The 17720-nt window shown below is 41.1% G+C and overlaps 1 protein-coding gene across 5 annotated transcripts in view; it reads left to right on the forward strand.

Moving 5' to 3' along the window:
* Positions 1-6385, forward strand: part of SRGN (serglycin) — a 47955-nt gene extending 41570 nt beyond the window's left edge. For all 5 annotated transcript variants that reach the window (XM_070226376.1, XM_070226372.1, XM_070226374.1 and 2 more), the window contains 2 exons: positions 944-1091; positions 5484-6385. In XM_070226376.1, the coding sequence (XP_070082477.1) occupies positions 944-1091; positions 5484-5727 (392 nt within the window). In that variant the 3' untranslated portion in view covers positions 5728-6385. The remainder of the gene's footprint in view (positions 1-943; positions 1092-5483) is intronic.
* The last annotated feature ends 11335 nt before the right edge of the window (positions 6386-17720 follow it).

The following is a 17720-nucleotide window of genomic DNA, read 5'->3' on the forward strand; positions in this document are numbered from 1 at the left end:
TTCAGGAATCCTAGATATGCCCCTTCTCACTAGGTGAATATTGTAGCACTTGTGTGAATAAAGTGAGTGCTTGGGACTGAGAAGAGATGATGCTTTCAAAGGGTGGTGAAGTATTTCTCACCACCAGGCCTCCATCCTTGCTAAACTGAGGAAAGAAGAATTTATTTCATGAACTAACAAGAGATTTCCTGTACAACCCCGTAACACCAGATTTGGAGTCTTTTCTGTAGAAATTAAACTCAAAAGAAGCTGTGACAGACTAGGATGAGACCTGTCTCTCCCTCTGTGAATAGAGAATCCTTGTTCTTTTGAAATCCAGATCTGAGGGCAAAGAAAGAGGCCAAGTTTTTGTCTACTTTTCATTCCTAAGCACACCATACGGCCCTAACGAACAAGGGCTCTGTAATATCTTGGGTGCTGCTTGGTGTATTCCTTAACCTTTCTAAACATGATGTGACTCATCTCTACAGGAAGGAGCAGCCTTCGGGGACAGATACAGGTTTGAATCCTGGGTCCTCTACTTAGCACCTGTGTGGCCTCAGTTTTCCTTTGTGTAAAATGAAGACGATAGTACAAAAATAATAATAATTAATACTATCAAGTGTTTACTGTATGCCTGGCACTATATTAAGGTCTTTACATGCATTGTTCTCATTTAATTTTGATGAGCAGCTTATGAGAAAGAGACACTATCGGTACCTTCCTCTTGGAGTGGGGCTCAGGGAGGGGAAGGTTTCACAGTTCGTAGTAGCAAAGCTGGGCCTTCCCTCTAGGCGCTGATTGCCAAAGCCTCTCCTAACCGCAAACTCTGGGCGACTTGTTAGGGGTGTTGTGGGCAGGACGAATGATGTGTACAAAAGTCCGGCACATAGTGGGTGCTCCTATTATATTAATGGTCAGAAAGCATGTCCATACCTTAACTGTGTGTTCCCTGTTTGGGCAGGTTTTCCTGTGCAGAGAGCCAGGTACCAGTGGGTCCGCTGCAGTCCCGACAGTAATTCTGCAAACTGCATTGATGAGAGGGGACCAGTGTTTGACCTGCTTCCCGATGAACCCAACAGAATCCTCCCTCCAAGGACTGACCCTTTTTCGTAAGTGGACTTTCTCTGGTTTTACTTCCACTGACCTCTGTTGGGCTCTTGACATGGAGGTGGGAGGGTTGTCCAGAGCGTTTTCTTCAGGCTCTTGCTCTGGTGGTTTGGCTGTCACTGCACAGTACATGATAAAACTACTGTATTTACTGGCATATGAGATATGCAGGAATTTACCTGATTCTCCTACACTCTTGCAAGGTGTTTTTGTTGTGGCAGAGACAAAAACTGAGTACTTTTAACAAACAGGTATTGAAAATGATTGGACATTATTTTATTTATGTAAATAGAGCACATTGTGTATTACAATCCAATAGGAGTCTATCAACTGAATGGATAAGCAAATTGTGGTATTCCCCTAAAGTGCAATATTATTTGGCCATAAGAAGGAGCAAAGCACTGCTGCAACATGGATGAACCCTGAAACCATTACACAAAGTGAAAGAAACCAGACACAAAGAGCCACATATTGTATGATTCTGTCTGCATGAAATGTCCAGAACAGGAAAATCCATAGAGGTGAAAAATAGATTAGTGGTTGCCAGGGGCTGAGAGGCAGGGAGGAATAAAGAGTGACTGCTAATAGGAATGGGATTTTTGAGGTGTGATAAAAAATGTTCTGGAATTAGATAGTGGTGATTAAAAAAAGATGGAGAAATTAGGGAAAAGAAGAATAAATGGCCATGACTTACAAAAAAAGAAAATCAAACTCCTTATTTATTTATTTATTTATTTTTTGAGGAAGATTGGCCCCAAGCTAACATCTACTGCCAATCCTCCTCTTTTTGCTGAGGAAGCCTGGCCCTGAGCTAACATCCGTGCCCATCTTCCTCTAATTTATATGTGGGACGCCTACCACAGCACAGCTTGATAAGCAGTGGTAGGTCTACACCCGTGATGCAAACTGGTGAACCCCAGGCCGCCGAAGCAGAGCATGCAAACCTAAGCACTATGCAACTGGGTCAGCCACTCAAACCTCATCTTAATCAAATAGAATCTGCTTTAAATTTGCAAAAAAATCCAATAGGGGAGGCTGGCCTGGTGCCATAGTGGTTAAATTTGTGTGCTCCGCTTTGGCAGACCCAGGTTCTTGGGTTTGGATCCCAGGTGTGGACCTACACACAACTCATTAAGCCATGCTGTGGTGTCATCCTACATACAAAATAGAGGAAAACTGGCACAGACATTAGTTCAGGGTCAATCTTTCTCACCAAGAAAAAAAAAAAAGATTCAATAGGAATTCATAAGTAACAAAAAATTTCATTGTATTAGACTCCATTAATTCAATGAATGTCAAAGTTATATAATATGTGGCAAAAAATGTATTATGAAAAGGATTATTATAAAAGTTTTAATCTTCAGACTTAAACCTAGAAAATCACTCTCCTCAAGGCCAGGTAAATCATCACGCCCAAAGCAGGGAAGCCCATTATCCCTTTGGGGATCCTGGTGACCGTCTTCATCACTGGCATGCATGTAGAAGAGATTACGTCATCTCCATTCTCAAAATGCAGCTCTGCAATCCCGCCCTGTGCTTTTACCTTAAGTCTGCAGCATTAAGCTTGACCCCGATATTATAGCATCCTCCATTATTTTAAGTTATGGGTTTTAATAGTAATTCACTTAAATCTAAAATGTTAAAGGAATAACCCAAGTTCTCCAAAACAACAGCTTTACACCATTTCTTCTCTCTTCAAATCTCTATGATGGTCCCTTTCTTCAGCCAGTAACTTTCCTTCTCACTCTGTCACTCCTGTCACTATGGATGAACAGTCCCTGCTTCTGTGTTGGTCCTGGAGCTGTTTGCCCTCAGATCCATTCCTTCTCCTCCTTCCTTCCTGCTCTGTATTGGATCAGGGTGAGGGCTGATCCTTGCGGTCTGCATTTCTTGAGCTCCCACATCGGTGGCTGAGTTTGGCCAAGGGGAGGCACAGAAGGGCGATTGGAGAACATGGGAGGCAGGGAGAGACCAGGATATTTCTTCTCCTCACTCCCTGCCTTGGGTGGCATCTTTGGCAGGGCTCTGTCTCATCCATGGCTTCAGCTCCCACCTGATGCCCCTAGTCCCTGGGATCAGGAAGCACCACCTCCTTCCATTGTCCCTATAGCCCAGGGAGGGAAGTATTTTCTTGTAGTCGCTAGTCTCTGGGTTTTCTCGATATCCCCTATTTGGCTTTGCTTCTCTTCCATCACATGTGTAAGCAATTCCCCGTGTTAAATATTTAGATAAGTTTCTGATTGGACTCTGACTGTGGCAGCTTCTAAGGCCACCCCTCCTTGTGCTGAGTATCCTATTGCCATGCATCTTCTCCAGGACTTCAATTCTGCAGTTACCCCTTTGAACCCAGCATCTGCTTCCTGCCAGTATACAGACATTCTCTAGTCTCTCCTACATTTAGGTAAAATCCTTTCTTTGACTCTGCATCCTCTCCAGCTATTGCCCATTCTCAGCTCCTCTTCACAGTAACACTTTCTGAAGGGGTTTCAGATGCTTGCTGTCTCCCCGCCCTCCTCTCCTCAACCCCTTTTGGTTGGACTTCTGTTCCTACCTTCCACCCCTAGTGCTTGTTAAGGTCACAGTTTCTTCTGGATGACACATCCACTGGTTCCTTCTCTATGTTTAGCTTACTTGACTTTTTTTTTTAGGTATGCTTTTTGGTGAGGAAGATTGGCCCTGAACTAACATCTGTTGCCAATCTTCCTCTTGTTTTTTTCTCCCCATAGCCCCAGCACATAGTTGTATATCCTAGTTGTAAGTCATTCCAGTTCTTCTATGTGGGATGCCACCACAGCATGGCTTGATGAGTGGTATGTAGGTCCACACCCAGGATCCAAACTGGCAAACTTTGGGCTGCTGAAGCAGAGCATGTGAACTTAACCAGGGCACCATGGGGTTGGCGCCCCTTGCTTGACTTCTTAATTGCCTTCAAAAACAGTTGACCACCCCTCCTTTGAAAAGCTTTTTTCTGGGCTTCCATGGCCCCACCTTATCTTGGGTTTCCTTCTTCTTCCCTGGCTTGTTCTTTCTCCTCTGCTCAATATTTAATATGTTGGTGTGGCCCTGGCTCTGTCCTGGACCTCTTCTCTATCTGCATGCTTTCTTTAGGCGACCTTATCCTGTTCTATGGCTTTTTTTTTTTTGCTGAGGAAGATTAGCCCTGAGCTAACATCTGTGCCAATCTTCCTCCACTTTATATGTGGGTCGCTGCTGCAGCATGGCTGATGAGTGGTGTAGGTCTGCGCCAGGGATCTAAACCCATGAACCAAGACTGCCAAAGCACAGCGCACCAAACTCAATCACTACACTCCGGGACTGGCCCCTCCATGCCTTTTTAGACTATTTACATATTTTACATGTGTGTGTGAGAGAGAGAGTAACTACCGAGTCTGTGTTTCCAGCTCTGATCCCTCTTCTCTGACCTCGCAGTCTAAACTTCATAGCCACCTGGTCACCCTCTATTACACTAGTCTATTTTATTCCTCTGCATAGCATTTAGCACGACTTAATATTTTCCTTATTTATTTATTCACTTTTTATTGTTCATCTTCCCCACTAAGTTATAAACTTCTTGAGCAGGGACCTCATCTCTCTGTCCCCATTCTAGCCCAAGTTCTTAGAACAGGGATCACATATTCAATAAATATTTATCAACTGCATGCATGAATAAACCTCTAATCTGTTGTATGGCCTGTGGTTTATTATTTTCATGGAGAAAATGACTCACAGGCTGTGAACCTCTTTTGTCTCTGATACTTTGTTGTCTTGATCTGTTATTGAGGGATGGCACCATTGCTCTGGTCTTTCGGTGCTGAGTGGACTTTTAAGCACCACATGGAACCCGGTGGAATGCATGCACTTATTTTTGGGGAGGAAATTGAGTGTTAATATGCTGGAAAATGTAATGTTTACTTGTTAAAAAAATTCTTAAGAGTAAGCTTTGTTGAAGCACTGTGAATTATTAGGAGTTTTGTACAAATTTTAAATTAGGGAAAAATGTCTATCTCGGCCGATTTACTTGTTCATCTTTTCTTTAGTGAGAGAAAATGGAAAAAGGGGTCTTCAAAAAAAATGACGCCTTAAGTAAGTTCCAAATATAGAATTGCTATGCTAGTGATAAGAAAACTAGCAGTGTTTATGTGAATCTGCAATGGGCAGACGAGGAATGATAAATGCAATGAGTCAGGTACAACAGGTACATATAGGCAAACATGTGGAAAGGTCTGATTTGTTTTTTGCTTTAAAGCATTGAATAACTGGGAAACTTGTAACTTTTAATTTGCACAACTGGGTGGCTGCATTTATTTTCTTATCTTAAAAAATTTATCATGGTTGTCTTCCTTATGTCTCAAACTTTACGGTGTTTTTTTTTCCACTTTTCTGTCTTATTTCAGAATGACAAGATCCCAGAACTTGAATGATGTCTTCCCTCTTTCTGAGGACTACTCTGGATCAGGCTTTGGATCAGGATCTGGAAGCGGCTCTGAAAGTAGCTTCCTAACCGACATCGAACAGGAATACCAACCAGCAGATGAAAATAATGCTTTTCTTTACAACTTTAGGTCTCTCAAGGGAAATCTGCCCTCCGACAACCAGGACTTGGGTCAAGATGGATCAGAGGAGAATTTTATTATGTAAAAGAGAGGGTCTCCTCCCTTGATGCTGGGCAATGCATTCAGTATATTTTGTGTACCATGGTTAAATGGTTAATTTGGGGACAAAAAGTTTTATAGAAATTTTAAAACTTTTGAAAAAGAAGTTTAAGTTTTATCACCTTTTTTTCTCATGAATTCTTAAAGTCTACTTTATCTACCCTATTGTCCTGGAAAATACCTGCATTTCCTTTGTATCACATTCAACCAACATCACTATGATTTAACTAGACTCCTCATGTCTATTAAATTGCTTTAAAGAATAAATTATACTGTTTGTAAAAAATTCAGTTTGAGAAGAAAATTGACAGGCAGGGGTTGATACCAAAGTCTTCAGGAACCTGACTGTTGTGAATTATAGATATACCCCTTTGTTATGACAAAACCCGGGTGAAACACACAGTGAGTTCAGAGTGGGTATTTGACATGTTTTGCTGTGTGAAGTGCGCTGCTCTAATGTTACCATTGATGTGTTTGCAGAGCTAGTAGACACCGTGTGTTTAGAAGTGTGATTGCTGTTATTAGAAACTTAAGACCCAAATGAAAGCACATTGTGCTCTCAGGACTTCACACCACTTTACCTTTTTTCCTGTATATCTGTGTATTTTCAAATGTTACTCTATTAAAGCAGAAGTATAATCAAAGGTTTGAGCTCTTTGGGATCTTTTGTTCTAAACTCAGGAAATAATTATTTTTGCTCAGATGCTTCTAGAAGTCTTATCAACAAAATATCTGTAAAATTATTTTACAGTGGGAGCAAATTTTCTAACTAGAATCAAATCCTATTAACTAGCAGATAAAGAAAACAATCATGTTGCAGCAAGGGGGTTACTCTCGTCCAAGCACCACTTCTTGACGGCCGTTCCCACCTCTGTTCCTCTTAGTTCTGAAAAGCTTGTCAGCATCATTGTCATGGATCCTGTTCTGTATCATCTAGATCCCCTCTTCAGAACTGAAGACTTACTCAAATTAATCTCCGCTGAAGAGAGGCACCTTGTCCAAGGCCACACCTCTTCCCAGGGCAGTCTGCGCCCAGTGACTGGTTCATGTGGCTGTATGAATGCCAGGCCCCTCCTCTGAACTTGGCCCAACTCAGAAGGGCTAGCACAGATTTAGAGCTCCTTGAGGGGTCAACTGAGGCTTTGTTGGGACTGCTATGCAGCTCAATTTCTTCCTTTGCTTAGTCTTGCTTCCTTCCGTTCCCCTCACAGGTGTCTATCCTGAGAGTACTCCCTTAGAAACTTTCTGCATGCTAGTTTCCATCTCAGAGTTTGCCCCGTGGAGAAGCCAACCTATGATAGTTGGTGCCTGGACAGGTAGAAATCAGACGCTAAAATGCTATTTTGGAGCTAGATCACCTGCTGCCTGGGTGGCAATGAGGACCCCATCCCTGGCTGTAGATGCAACAGGCATGGGATAGCATTGCAATTGTTAAAACTTTCACTGTTGATAAACTGGGATGGTGTACAGTGGAAAGAGTGCACTGGGTGCAATGTATCAGGCATTTGAGAAATATGGGAAAGTAGTAACTATAAAGACAATGATATTGAATGGCTATTCCTGGAGGCAATTAATGCTTTTAAAAGAGACAGTGAAAGGCCAAGAATGATTAATTAAAAGCTGAATGTGAAAGCCAATGGGCCTCTTTGGCAGCATATTAAGAAACTCTTCTGTAGTGGAAGGGCAGAAAAAACTGAGGACCAGGCGCAGGCCCAGGATGTAATCATAGGAATAGAAGAGTTCAAGAATGTTCAGTTGTCAACCTAGACAAGTCTGTTATGCAAAGTCAGGGCCCCGATTGGGAAAAAATAGGACCCTGAGAGGTGAGGACATCTGGGTTGATACATTCAGATCGTGAATCCCCAGATTCTCTCAAATCCTCTGAACCTATAGAAAAGGTCCACTCCTTAAGAACGAATGCTTTCCTCTGGCTTGAAGGCCTCTGAAGAGCCTTTAAGAGGCCCAGTAGTAGTGCTCAGCCATCAGAAGCCAGGTGGTGCAGCTATCATAAAGAACAGCAAGGTCATAATGGAATCCAGGGGAACCTGATGGGCAAGGAGTTATGGAGATGGCATCTCTAGAGGTAAGATAGTTGGTAATGGTTCTGCAACCAATTCCAATGTGTGCTGGAGGTAGTTTTCCCCACATCAAACAGCAAGTCTCCAACACCAGCTGGGTGTCCTACAATTTAACTCAATTCTGACACTATCTACCTGGAGATAGCATCAGATTCCACAGGTTAAGGGCTCAGACTCACATCTGCCCTCCACTCCAGATGTCAGTTGCAAGCCCAGGTTGTTACCTGTGCTTCTGACCAACTGGCTATAGTTTGGAGGTTCCAGTGACCCCCTCCTTGGGTTTGACTAATTGCTAGAGCAATTCACAGAACTCAGAGAAACATTTTACTTAATAGATCACTGGTTTATTATAAAAGGATACAACTCCAGCCAGATGAAGACATACATAGGGTGAGGTCCTGAACAAAGGAGCTTCTGTCCTCTTGGAGTTTAGGGCCTGGCAGGGTGGCACATGGAAGGTTCTGCTTCCTCATCCTGGAAGCTTTCCAAACCCCATCCTTTTGGGGTTTTTATGGAGGCTTCATTACATAGACATGATTAATTAAATCATTCGCCATTTGGTGATTGACCTTAATCTCCAGCCCCTCTCTCCTCTGGAGGTCAGGGGGTGGGACTGAAAGTTTCAATGCTCTAATCACACAGCTGGCTTCACTGGTAACCAGGTTCCATCCTTAGGTATGGTCTAAAAGTCATTCATTAACACAACAAAAGACACCTTTAGGCCTTTCATCTCTTAGGAAATTCCAATTGTTTTAGGAGCTCTGTGTCAGAAACAATGGATGAAGACCAAATACATATATTTCTTATTATAAATCACAATATTACAGTTGGGCAGCCAACAAAGGTATTGCTCAATCTATTCAAACAGAAAAATCAAGAATGAATGATCAGGAGGCCTAGGGCAGCTGCCTCAAGAAAAAAGCGCTATCCCTTTGACCAGTTTCCTTACCTGAGCCAATTTTCAGACCTGGGATCCACCGACTAAAAGAGAGATTATGTCTTCTGGAATAACGACCCTGCAACACCATGGCAAGTATATACAGAACTGATTTCTCCAATGCTTAACCAAAGGGTCTGATGGACATTTATTCAGGTAGCACATTCTGGGGAAAGGAGAATATTCAAATATTTCAAGGACAAGTCAATCACAGAGTCTGATTGACTTTGATACACAGAGACCCAAAACATCATCATGGCATCCCTGTTAGTGGGGCATTAGGTGGCAAGGTAATAAATGAGACCTTGACCCAGGTCTGGCTCATGGTGGTCATTTTCCCAGATGAAAATGTGTAATTAGAATGGGCATACTTGATGGTTAGCACAAAGTCCACATTGGTTTCTTGACCTGTGTGATAGGAACTATTGTAATGGGGAAGACCAAGTGGAAACTTCTAAAACTACCACCCCCATCTGCCAATAAATGAAAACATTTCATCCTGGGGGAATGTCAGAAATTAGTAGTACCTTTAAAAGTCTAAAGAATCTAGGGATGCTGATCCCCAATGTATCTCTATCTAATTCACCAGTCTGAGTCTTGCAAAAACCAGATGTATCCTGAAGGGTGACAGGGGATTATCACAAATTCAACCAAGTAGTATAATTGGAGCAGCTATGCCAGATGTAGTACTTCTGCTAAAGCAGAGTTATACAACTTCAGGTATATAGTAGACAGGCACTGAGCTGGCAAATGCTTTATTTTTCATCCCTATCAAAAAGGAGGATCAGGTGATAGAGTGAAGTCAGCATCATGGCAGAGCAAGCTCTTACCTTAGACTCTCATCCCTAAGATACAATGAAAAGGACATTCATATACCAACAGAGGACATTCACACAATACAAAAGACGTCTGAGACCCATGCAACCATATATCTGAAAGTGTAGGTGCTGGACCTACATCTGAAGGTGAACATGATGGAACCCCTGGAGGAAGTGAAAGGAGGTGAGGTGATCTCCTCTCCCTCCCCAACAGCAGTGACCCAGGGCATGGGACCATGCATGGCCCTGAGAGGAGAGAGGAGGAGCAGCCCTCCATGGGAACACCTTTGCTCTCCAAGTTCCTTCACAGCCAGTGGGAAAGCCGCATGCAGAGGTGATCAGGTTATTGCAGGAGTGTCTCCATCAAGCCAGAACCCCAGGAGAGTAGATAGTGAGGGCAGAGCAAGAACACCCCTGGGATTGTGCAGGTAAAAGAAAGCACCCCTCCCCATTCCCAGTGCTCCAGCTCAGCTGGTCAGCCAGAGCACCTGCACATATGATAAACAAGCAGCAGCTGTGAGTGAGCAAGTGAGCTGGGGTCACAGTGGGCTCAGAATACACAGCTCTTGACTCCTGCCCAGTGGTGGCATGTGGAAGCAGCGACCAAATACTATCAATAAGTGGAAGCAGAAATCCATGCCGTCAAACAGTATGAAAAAAAATATTAATACTCCAGACCAGAAGGAAAATGACAAGCAGCCAGAAATGAGTCCTGAAGGCACAGAAATGTATAGCCTAAATGACAGAGAATTCAAAAGAGCTATCATAAAAAACTCAAGGAGTTACAAGAAAATACAGATAGATAGTTCAATGAAATCAGGAACTTCATTACAAAAGAGATTGAAACTATAAAGAAAAACCAATCAGAAATGTTTGAGATGAAAAACACATTGGATGAGATAAAGAAAAATCTGGACTCCCTGAATAACAGAGCTGATATTATGGAGATGAGAATCAGCAGCCTAGAGGACAAAAATATAGAAATGCTTCTCCTGGAGGAGGAGAGAAGACCAATACCAAAAAGAAATGAAGGAATTCTCTGAGAAATATCTGACTCAATTAGGAGATGCAACATAATGATTATAAATATTCCAGAGGGAGAAGAGAGGGAGAATGGAGCAGAAAGCTTGTTCAAAGAAATATTAACAGCTGAGAACTTCCCAAACCTGGGGAAGGAACTGGAAATATAAGCGAAAGAAGCTAGTCTATCTCCTAATTACATCAGTTTAAAAAGACCTTCTCCAAGGCATATAGTAGTAAAGATGGCAAAAGTCAAGGACAAAACAAACAAACAAACAAACAAAGCATTAAGGGCAGCAAGGCAGAAGAAAATAACTTACAAAGAAACCCCTATCAGGCTTTCAGCAGATTTCTCAGCAGAAACCATACAGGCTAGCAGAGAGTGGAATGATATATTTAAAATTTTGAAAGACAAAAACTTTCAGCCAAGAATACTCTATCCTGCGAAAATATCCTTCAGACATGATGGAGAAATAAAAACTTTCCCAGATAAACAAAAGCTCAGGGAGTTCACTGCCACGAGACCCCACGAGACAAGAAATGCTCAGGAAGGCCCTCATACCAGAAAAAAAAAAAAAGAGTCTTTGGTTGCCCCATATGAATTTTAGGATTCTTTGTTCTAGAATGTCATTGGGATTCTGATTGGGATTGCTCTGAATTTGTAGATTGCTTTGGGTAGTATGGCCATTTTAACTTTACTTATTCTTCCAATCCGTGTCTGTGGAATCTCTTTTCCATGTCTTTATGTCATCATCTATTTCTTTCAATAATGTCTTATAGTTTTCATTGTATAAGTCCTTCACCTCCCTGGCTAAATTTATTCCTAGATTCCTTATTCTTTTTGTTGCAATTGTAAATGGAATTGTATTCTTGAGTTCTCTTTCTGTAAGTTCATTATTAGAGTACGGAACTGCAACTTAGTTTTGTAAGTTGATTTTGTACCCTGCAACTTTACTGTAGTTGTTTATTTCTAATAGTTTTCCAATGGATTCTTTAGGGTTTTCTATATATAAGACCATGTCTCTGCAAACAGTGAGAGTTTCTCTTCTTCACTTCCTATTTGGATTCCTTTCTTGCCTAAGGGCTCTGGCCAAAACCTTCAGTACTATGTTGAATAAGAGTGGTGATAGAGGGCATCCTTGTCTTGTTCCTATTCTCAGAGGGATGGCATTCAGCTTTTCCCCATTAAGTATGATGTGGGCTGTGGTTTTTTCATACATGACTTTTATTATGTTGAGGTAATTTCCTTCTATCCCAGTTTTGTTAAGAGTTTTTTTAAATCATAAATGGCTGTTGGATCTTGTCAAATGCTTTCTCTGCATCTGCTGAGATGATCATGTGGTTTTTATTGCTCATTTTGTTAAAGTGGTGTATCACATTGATGGATTTGCGGATCTTGAACCATCCCTGTTTCGCTGATATAAATCCCATTTAATCACGATGTATGATCTTTTTGATGTATTGGTGTATTCGGGTTGCCAATATTTTGTTGAGGATTTTTGCATCTATCTTCAACAGCAACATTGGCCTGTAGTTCTTTTTTGTGTTGTCCTTGTCAGGCTTTGATATCAGAGTGATGTTGGCCTTGTAGAATGTGTTAGGAAGTGTTCCATCTTCCATAATATTTTGGAATAGCTTGAGAAGGATAGATACTAAATCTTCTCTGAAAGTTTGGCAGAATTACCCAGGGAAGCCATCTGGTTCTGGGATTTTATTCTTTGGGATGCTTTTGATTACTGTTTCAATCTCTTTCCTTGTGATTGGTCTATTCAGATTCTCTATTTCTTCTTGATTCAGCTTTGAGAGGTTGTAAGAGTCTAAGAATTTATCCATTTCCTCTAGATTGTCCATTTAGTTGGCATATAGCTTTTCATAGTATTCTCTTATAATCCATTGTATTTCTGTGGTATCTGCTGTTATTTCTCCTCTTTCATTTCTAATTTTATTTATCTGAGCCTTCTCTCTTTTTTTCTTTGTAAGTCTGGCTAGAGGTTTGTCAATTTTGTTTATTTTCTCAAAGAACCAGCTCTTTGTTTCATTGATCCTTTCTATTGCCTTTTTTATTTCAATAGCATTTATTTCTGCTCTGATTTTTATTATTTTTCTCCTTCTGCTGACTTTGGGCATTGTTTGTTCTTCTTTTTCTAATTCATTTAGGTGTAGTTTGAGATTTGGGTTTTTTCTTGTTTTTTAAGGTGAGCCTGTATTGTGATGAATTTCCCTCTTAATAAGGCTTTTGCTGCATCCCATATGAGTTGACACAGTATGTTTTCATTTTCATGTGTCTTCAGATATTTTTTGATTTCTCCTTTAATTTCTTCACTGATCCACTGGTTATTCAATAGCCTGTTGTTTAGTCTCCACATCTTTGTCCTTTTCTTAGCTTTTTTCTTGTGATTAATTTCTAGCTTCATAGCATTGTGATCAGATAAGATGCTTGTTATTATTTCAATCTTCTTAAATTTGTTGAGGCTTGCCTTGTTTCCCAACATATGGTCTATTCTTGAGAATGTTCCATGTGCACTTGAGAAGAATGTGTATTCTGCTGTTTTTGGATTGAGTGTTCTATATATGTCTATTGAGTCCAACTGGCCTAGCTTTTCATTTAATTCCAGTTTCCTTGTTGATTTTCTGTCTGGATGATATGTCCAATGATGTGAGTGGAGTGTTGAGGTCCCCTGCTATTATTGTGTTATTGTTAATATCTTCTTTTAGGTTTCTTAATAACTGATTTGTGTACTTTGATGCTCCTGTACTGGGTGCATAGATATTTATAAGTGTCATGTCTTCTTGGTGGAGTGTCCCTTTAGTCATTATATACTGCTCCTCTTTGTCTCTCTTTACCTGTTTCATCTTGAAGTCTACTTTGTCTGATATAAGTGTTGTGACACCTGCTTTCTTTTATTTGTCATTAACTTGTAGTATCATCTTCCATCCCTTCACTCTGAGCCTGTGTTTGTCATTGGAGCTGAGATGTGTTTCCTGGAGGCAGCACGTTGTTGGGTCTTGTTCTTTAATCCATCTCGCCACTCTGTGTCTTTTTATTGGAGAATTCAATCCATTTACGTTTAGGGTGATTATCAATATATGAGAGCTTAATGCTGCCATTTTATCACTCATTTTCCAGTTCCCCTGTATTTCTTTTGTTTCTCATCCTGTGTATTTTGGTCTACCAATCGAGTTATGTAGTTCTTTATATTGTATTTCTTTGTTTTCTCCTTATTTATTATTGTGATTCCTTTCTGCTTTTTTGTTTAGTGGTTACCATGAGATTTGTATTCAAAACCTCGTAGATAAGATAGTCCATTTTCTGACGGCTTCTTATTTCCTTAGATTAAACCAATTCAGTCCTTTTCTTCTTCCCCTCCTAAGTTGTTTTTCTCACATCTTATTCCATCTTGTGTCATCAGTTATGATTAAAATGACAAGATTATCTTTGTTTTTTGGTGTTTTCCTTCCCTTTATCTTTAAAGCTGTTCTTGAGTATTTGCTAACCTGTTCTGATGTATAGCTACAATTTTCTGATTTTGTCTACCTATTTATCTCCTTACTCAGTGCTTTGTAACCCCTTTCTCCCTTTTTTCTTCAGGTATGTGGACCTTCTTGAGGATTTCTTGTAGGGGGGGATCTCATGGCTACAAACTCCCTTAGCTTTTGTTTATTTGGGAAGGTTTTTATTTCTCCATCATATCTGAAAGATATTTTTGCTGAATAAAGTATTCTTGGCTGAAAGTTTGTGTCCTTCAAAGATTTGAACATGTCATTCCAGTCTCTCCTAGCCTGTAAGATTTCTGCTGAGAAATCCACTGAAAGCCTGATGAGGGTTCCTTTGTAGGTTATTTTCTTCTGCCTTGTGGTCCTTAGTATTTTTTCTTTGCCACTCAGTTTTGCCAGTTTCACTACTATATGCCTTGCAGTAGGTCTTTTTACATTGACATATTTAGGCGATCTGGTAGCCTCTTCCACATGGATTTCCATCTCCTTTCGTAGGTTTGGGAAGTTCTCTGCTATTGAATAAGCTTTCTGCTCCATTCTCCCTCTCTTTCCCTCTTGAATACCTGTAATTTTTATGTTGCATTTCCTAATTGAGTCGCATATTTCTTGGAGACTTTCTTCATTTCTTTTTAGTCTTAATTTTCTCTCCTCCTCTATCTGTAGCATGTCAATATGTCTATCCTCAATTAGGCTGATTCACTCCTCTATGATGTCTGCTTGACAGTTCAGGGAATCCATATTTTGTTTTATCTCATCCATTGTGTCTTTCACCTCCAATATTTCTGATTGGTTCCTCTTTATATTTTCAATCTCTTTTGTGAAGTAGCTCCTGAACTTGTTGAATTATTTCTCTACATTCTCTTTTAACTCATTGTGTTTTTTGATGATAGCTATTTTGAATTCTCTGTCATTTAGATTACATATTTCTGTGTCCTCAGGACTGATTTCTGGGTCTCTGGTCTGGAGATTTAACATAATTTTTGATACTGCTAGAGGGCGTGACTCTGTTTTTGCACATCATGGTATTATTTGGTTGCAGTTACCCCATATCGCTACTGGGTGGGGGTCAGGAGCCATGTATTCTGAGCCCTCTGTGTTCTGCCAAGATCCCAGGTACTGGAGCTGGTGTTGGGTGGGTTGGAGGGAGGGGCCCTTTATTCTGCCTGCTCTCGAAGTTTTCTCACTGTGCTCTCACTATCTGCTCTCCTGGGGTGTTGGCTTGATGAAGTCACCCCTGTATTAGCTTTCAGCTCTGTAGTGGCTTTCCCCTAGGCTATGAGGACCCTTGGGGATCTTTGATGTTCCAGCAAACAAATGTTCCCTCCCCCATTCCTTCCCTCTCAGAGGCCACCTGCAGTCCCAGATCCCAGTCTTCTGGGGAGGGAGTAAAGTTTTCTCTTACCCTGTTCTAGCTCCTCCAAGGGGGGCTCCAGCCTCTCTGCCCTCTGTCGTATGGCTGTGTGGGTCTCTCAGACATCTTTTGTGTTGTGTATGGATGTCCTCTGTTGGAGTACGAATGTCTTTTTTGTTGTATGGTGGAGGGGAGAGATTGCTGGGAAAGCTCACTCCACCATGATGCTGACATCACTCCCCTCAATTGACATGATTGTATATATAGAAAACCCTAAACTAGCCATCAGAAAACTATTAGAAATAATCAACAACTACAGCAAACTTGCAGGGTACAATATCAACTTACAAAACTCAGATGCATTTCTTTACTCTAGTAACGAACAAAAACAGAAAGAGAACTCAAGAATACTATCCTGGGGCTGGCCCCGTGGCCGAGTGGTTAGGTTCGCGCACTCTGCTGCAGGCGGCCCAGTGTTTCGTTGGTTCGAGTCCTGGGCGTGGACATGGCACTGCTCATCAAACCACGCTGAGGCAGCGTCCCACATGCCAGAACTAGAAGGACCCGCAACAAAGAATATACAGCTATGTACTGGAGGGCTTTGGGGAGAAAAAGGAAAAAAATAAAATCTTAAAAAAAAAAAAAGAATACAATCCTATTTATGATCACAACAAAAAGAATAAAATATCTAGGAATAAATTTAAAAATCAAAATACCATATAACCCAGCTATCCCACTACTGGGTATTTATCCAAAGAATTTAATATCAACAATTGAAAGAGACTTATGCACCCCTATGTTCATTGCAGCATTATTCACTATAGCCAAGATGTGGAAGCAACCCAGGTGTCCACTGACCAATGATTGGAGAAAGAAGACATAGTATATATATACAATGGAATACTACTCAGCCATAAAAAAGGACAAAATTGTCCCATTTGCAACAACATGGATAGACCTTGAGGGCATTATGTTAAGTGAAATAAGCCAGACAGAGAAAGAAAAACACCGTATGATTTCACTCATATGTGGAAGATAAACTAACACACAAAGAGAACAGTTTAGCAGTTACCAGAGGGGAAAGGGGTTTGGGGGTGTGCACAAGGGGTGAAGGGGCACATCTATATGGTTACTGACAAATAATAATGTACAACTGAAATTTCACAATGTTATAAACTATTATGACCTCAATAAAAAAAAAGGAGGATCAGAAACAGTTTACATTCTCTTGGAACAGACAACAGTATACATTTAGTCTATTCCCAGGGCTGTGTTAACTCTTCTACTCTCCATCATAATACAATCTGAAGAGACCCCGGCTGGCTGCACATCTTACAGAATATCACAGTGGTCCACTGTATCGATGGATCATGAACCTGTGACTAGACCCCCATGTCATACACTGCTGATGCACTGATATCTCTCCCTCAGCTCACATCTGTGGCCATATAGTGGGGACAGGGGGGTGTTCACTATTGCTAACTGACAGAGTAGGAATAAGATCAAGCTTGGTTCACGGATGGATTGGCCTCATACGTGGGTGCAAGTCAAAAACGGATGACAGTTGTACTACAGTGCCAATCAGGAGTGTCCTTGAAAATAGCTGTAAGAGGAAATCCTTCCCATGGGCAGAGCTTCCAGTAGTGTACCTAGTCATTTACTCTGTGTGGAAAGAGAAGTAGCCTGAGGTTAGAACATATACCGTTTGTTTTGGTCATTTGGTCAGGGGCCTAAAATAGAAAGATTGGAAGACTGGGGACTAAGAAGTCTAGGGTAAAGACATGTGAATTGACTGATGAGAGAAGATACAAAGTGTGAAAATCTTTGTATCAAATGATGATGCCCATTAGAAAGCATTAATTACAGAAAAGGTTCTAAACAACAACACAGACAAAATGACTTGGACAGATGTTAGTCTGCCTCTGTCATGGACCACCCTAATGCTAGAACAATGAACTCATGGAGGAGTAGCCGTAATGGCAGGCATGCAGGCTATGCCTGGGCTCCCACTGACCAAGGCTCATTTAGCTACTGATCTTGCCAAATGTCCCATATGCTATCAACATTGCTGAGCCAGTGATATGGCACCATCATTCAAGGAGACCTTAGTGGCAAGTTGACTATATTAGGCCCCTTCCATCCTGGAGGGGCCAAAGATTTGTTCTAACAGGAATATAAATGTATTCTAGGTATGGGTTTGCCTTTCTTACCCACGGGGCCTCCCAGAGTGTCAATACCTAAGGGCTTACATAATGTTTGATCCACCGACATAATTTCATA

The sequence above is a fragment of the Equus caballus genome, chromosome 1, assembly GCF_041296265.1.
Source record: "Equus caballus isolate H_3958 breed thoroughbred chromosome 1, TB-T2T, whole genome shotgun sequence".
Lineage (NCBI taxonomy): Eukaryota > Metazoa > Chordata > Mammalia > Perissodactyla > Equidae > Equus > Equus caballus.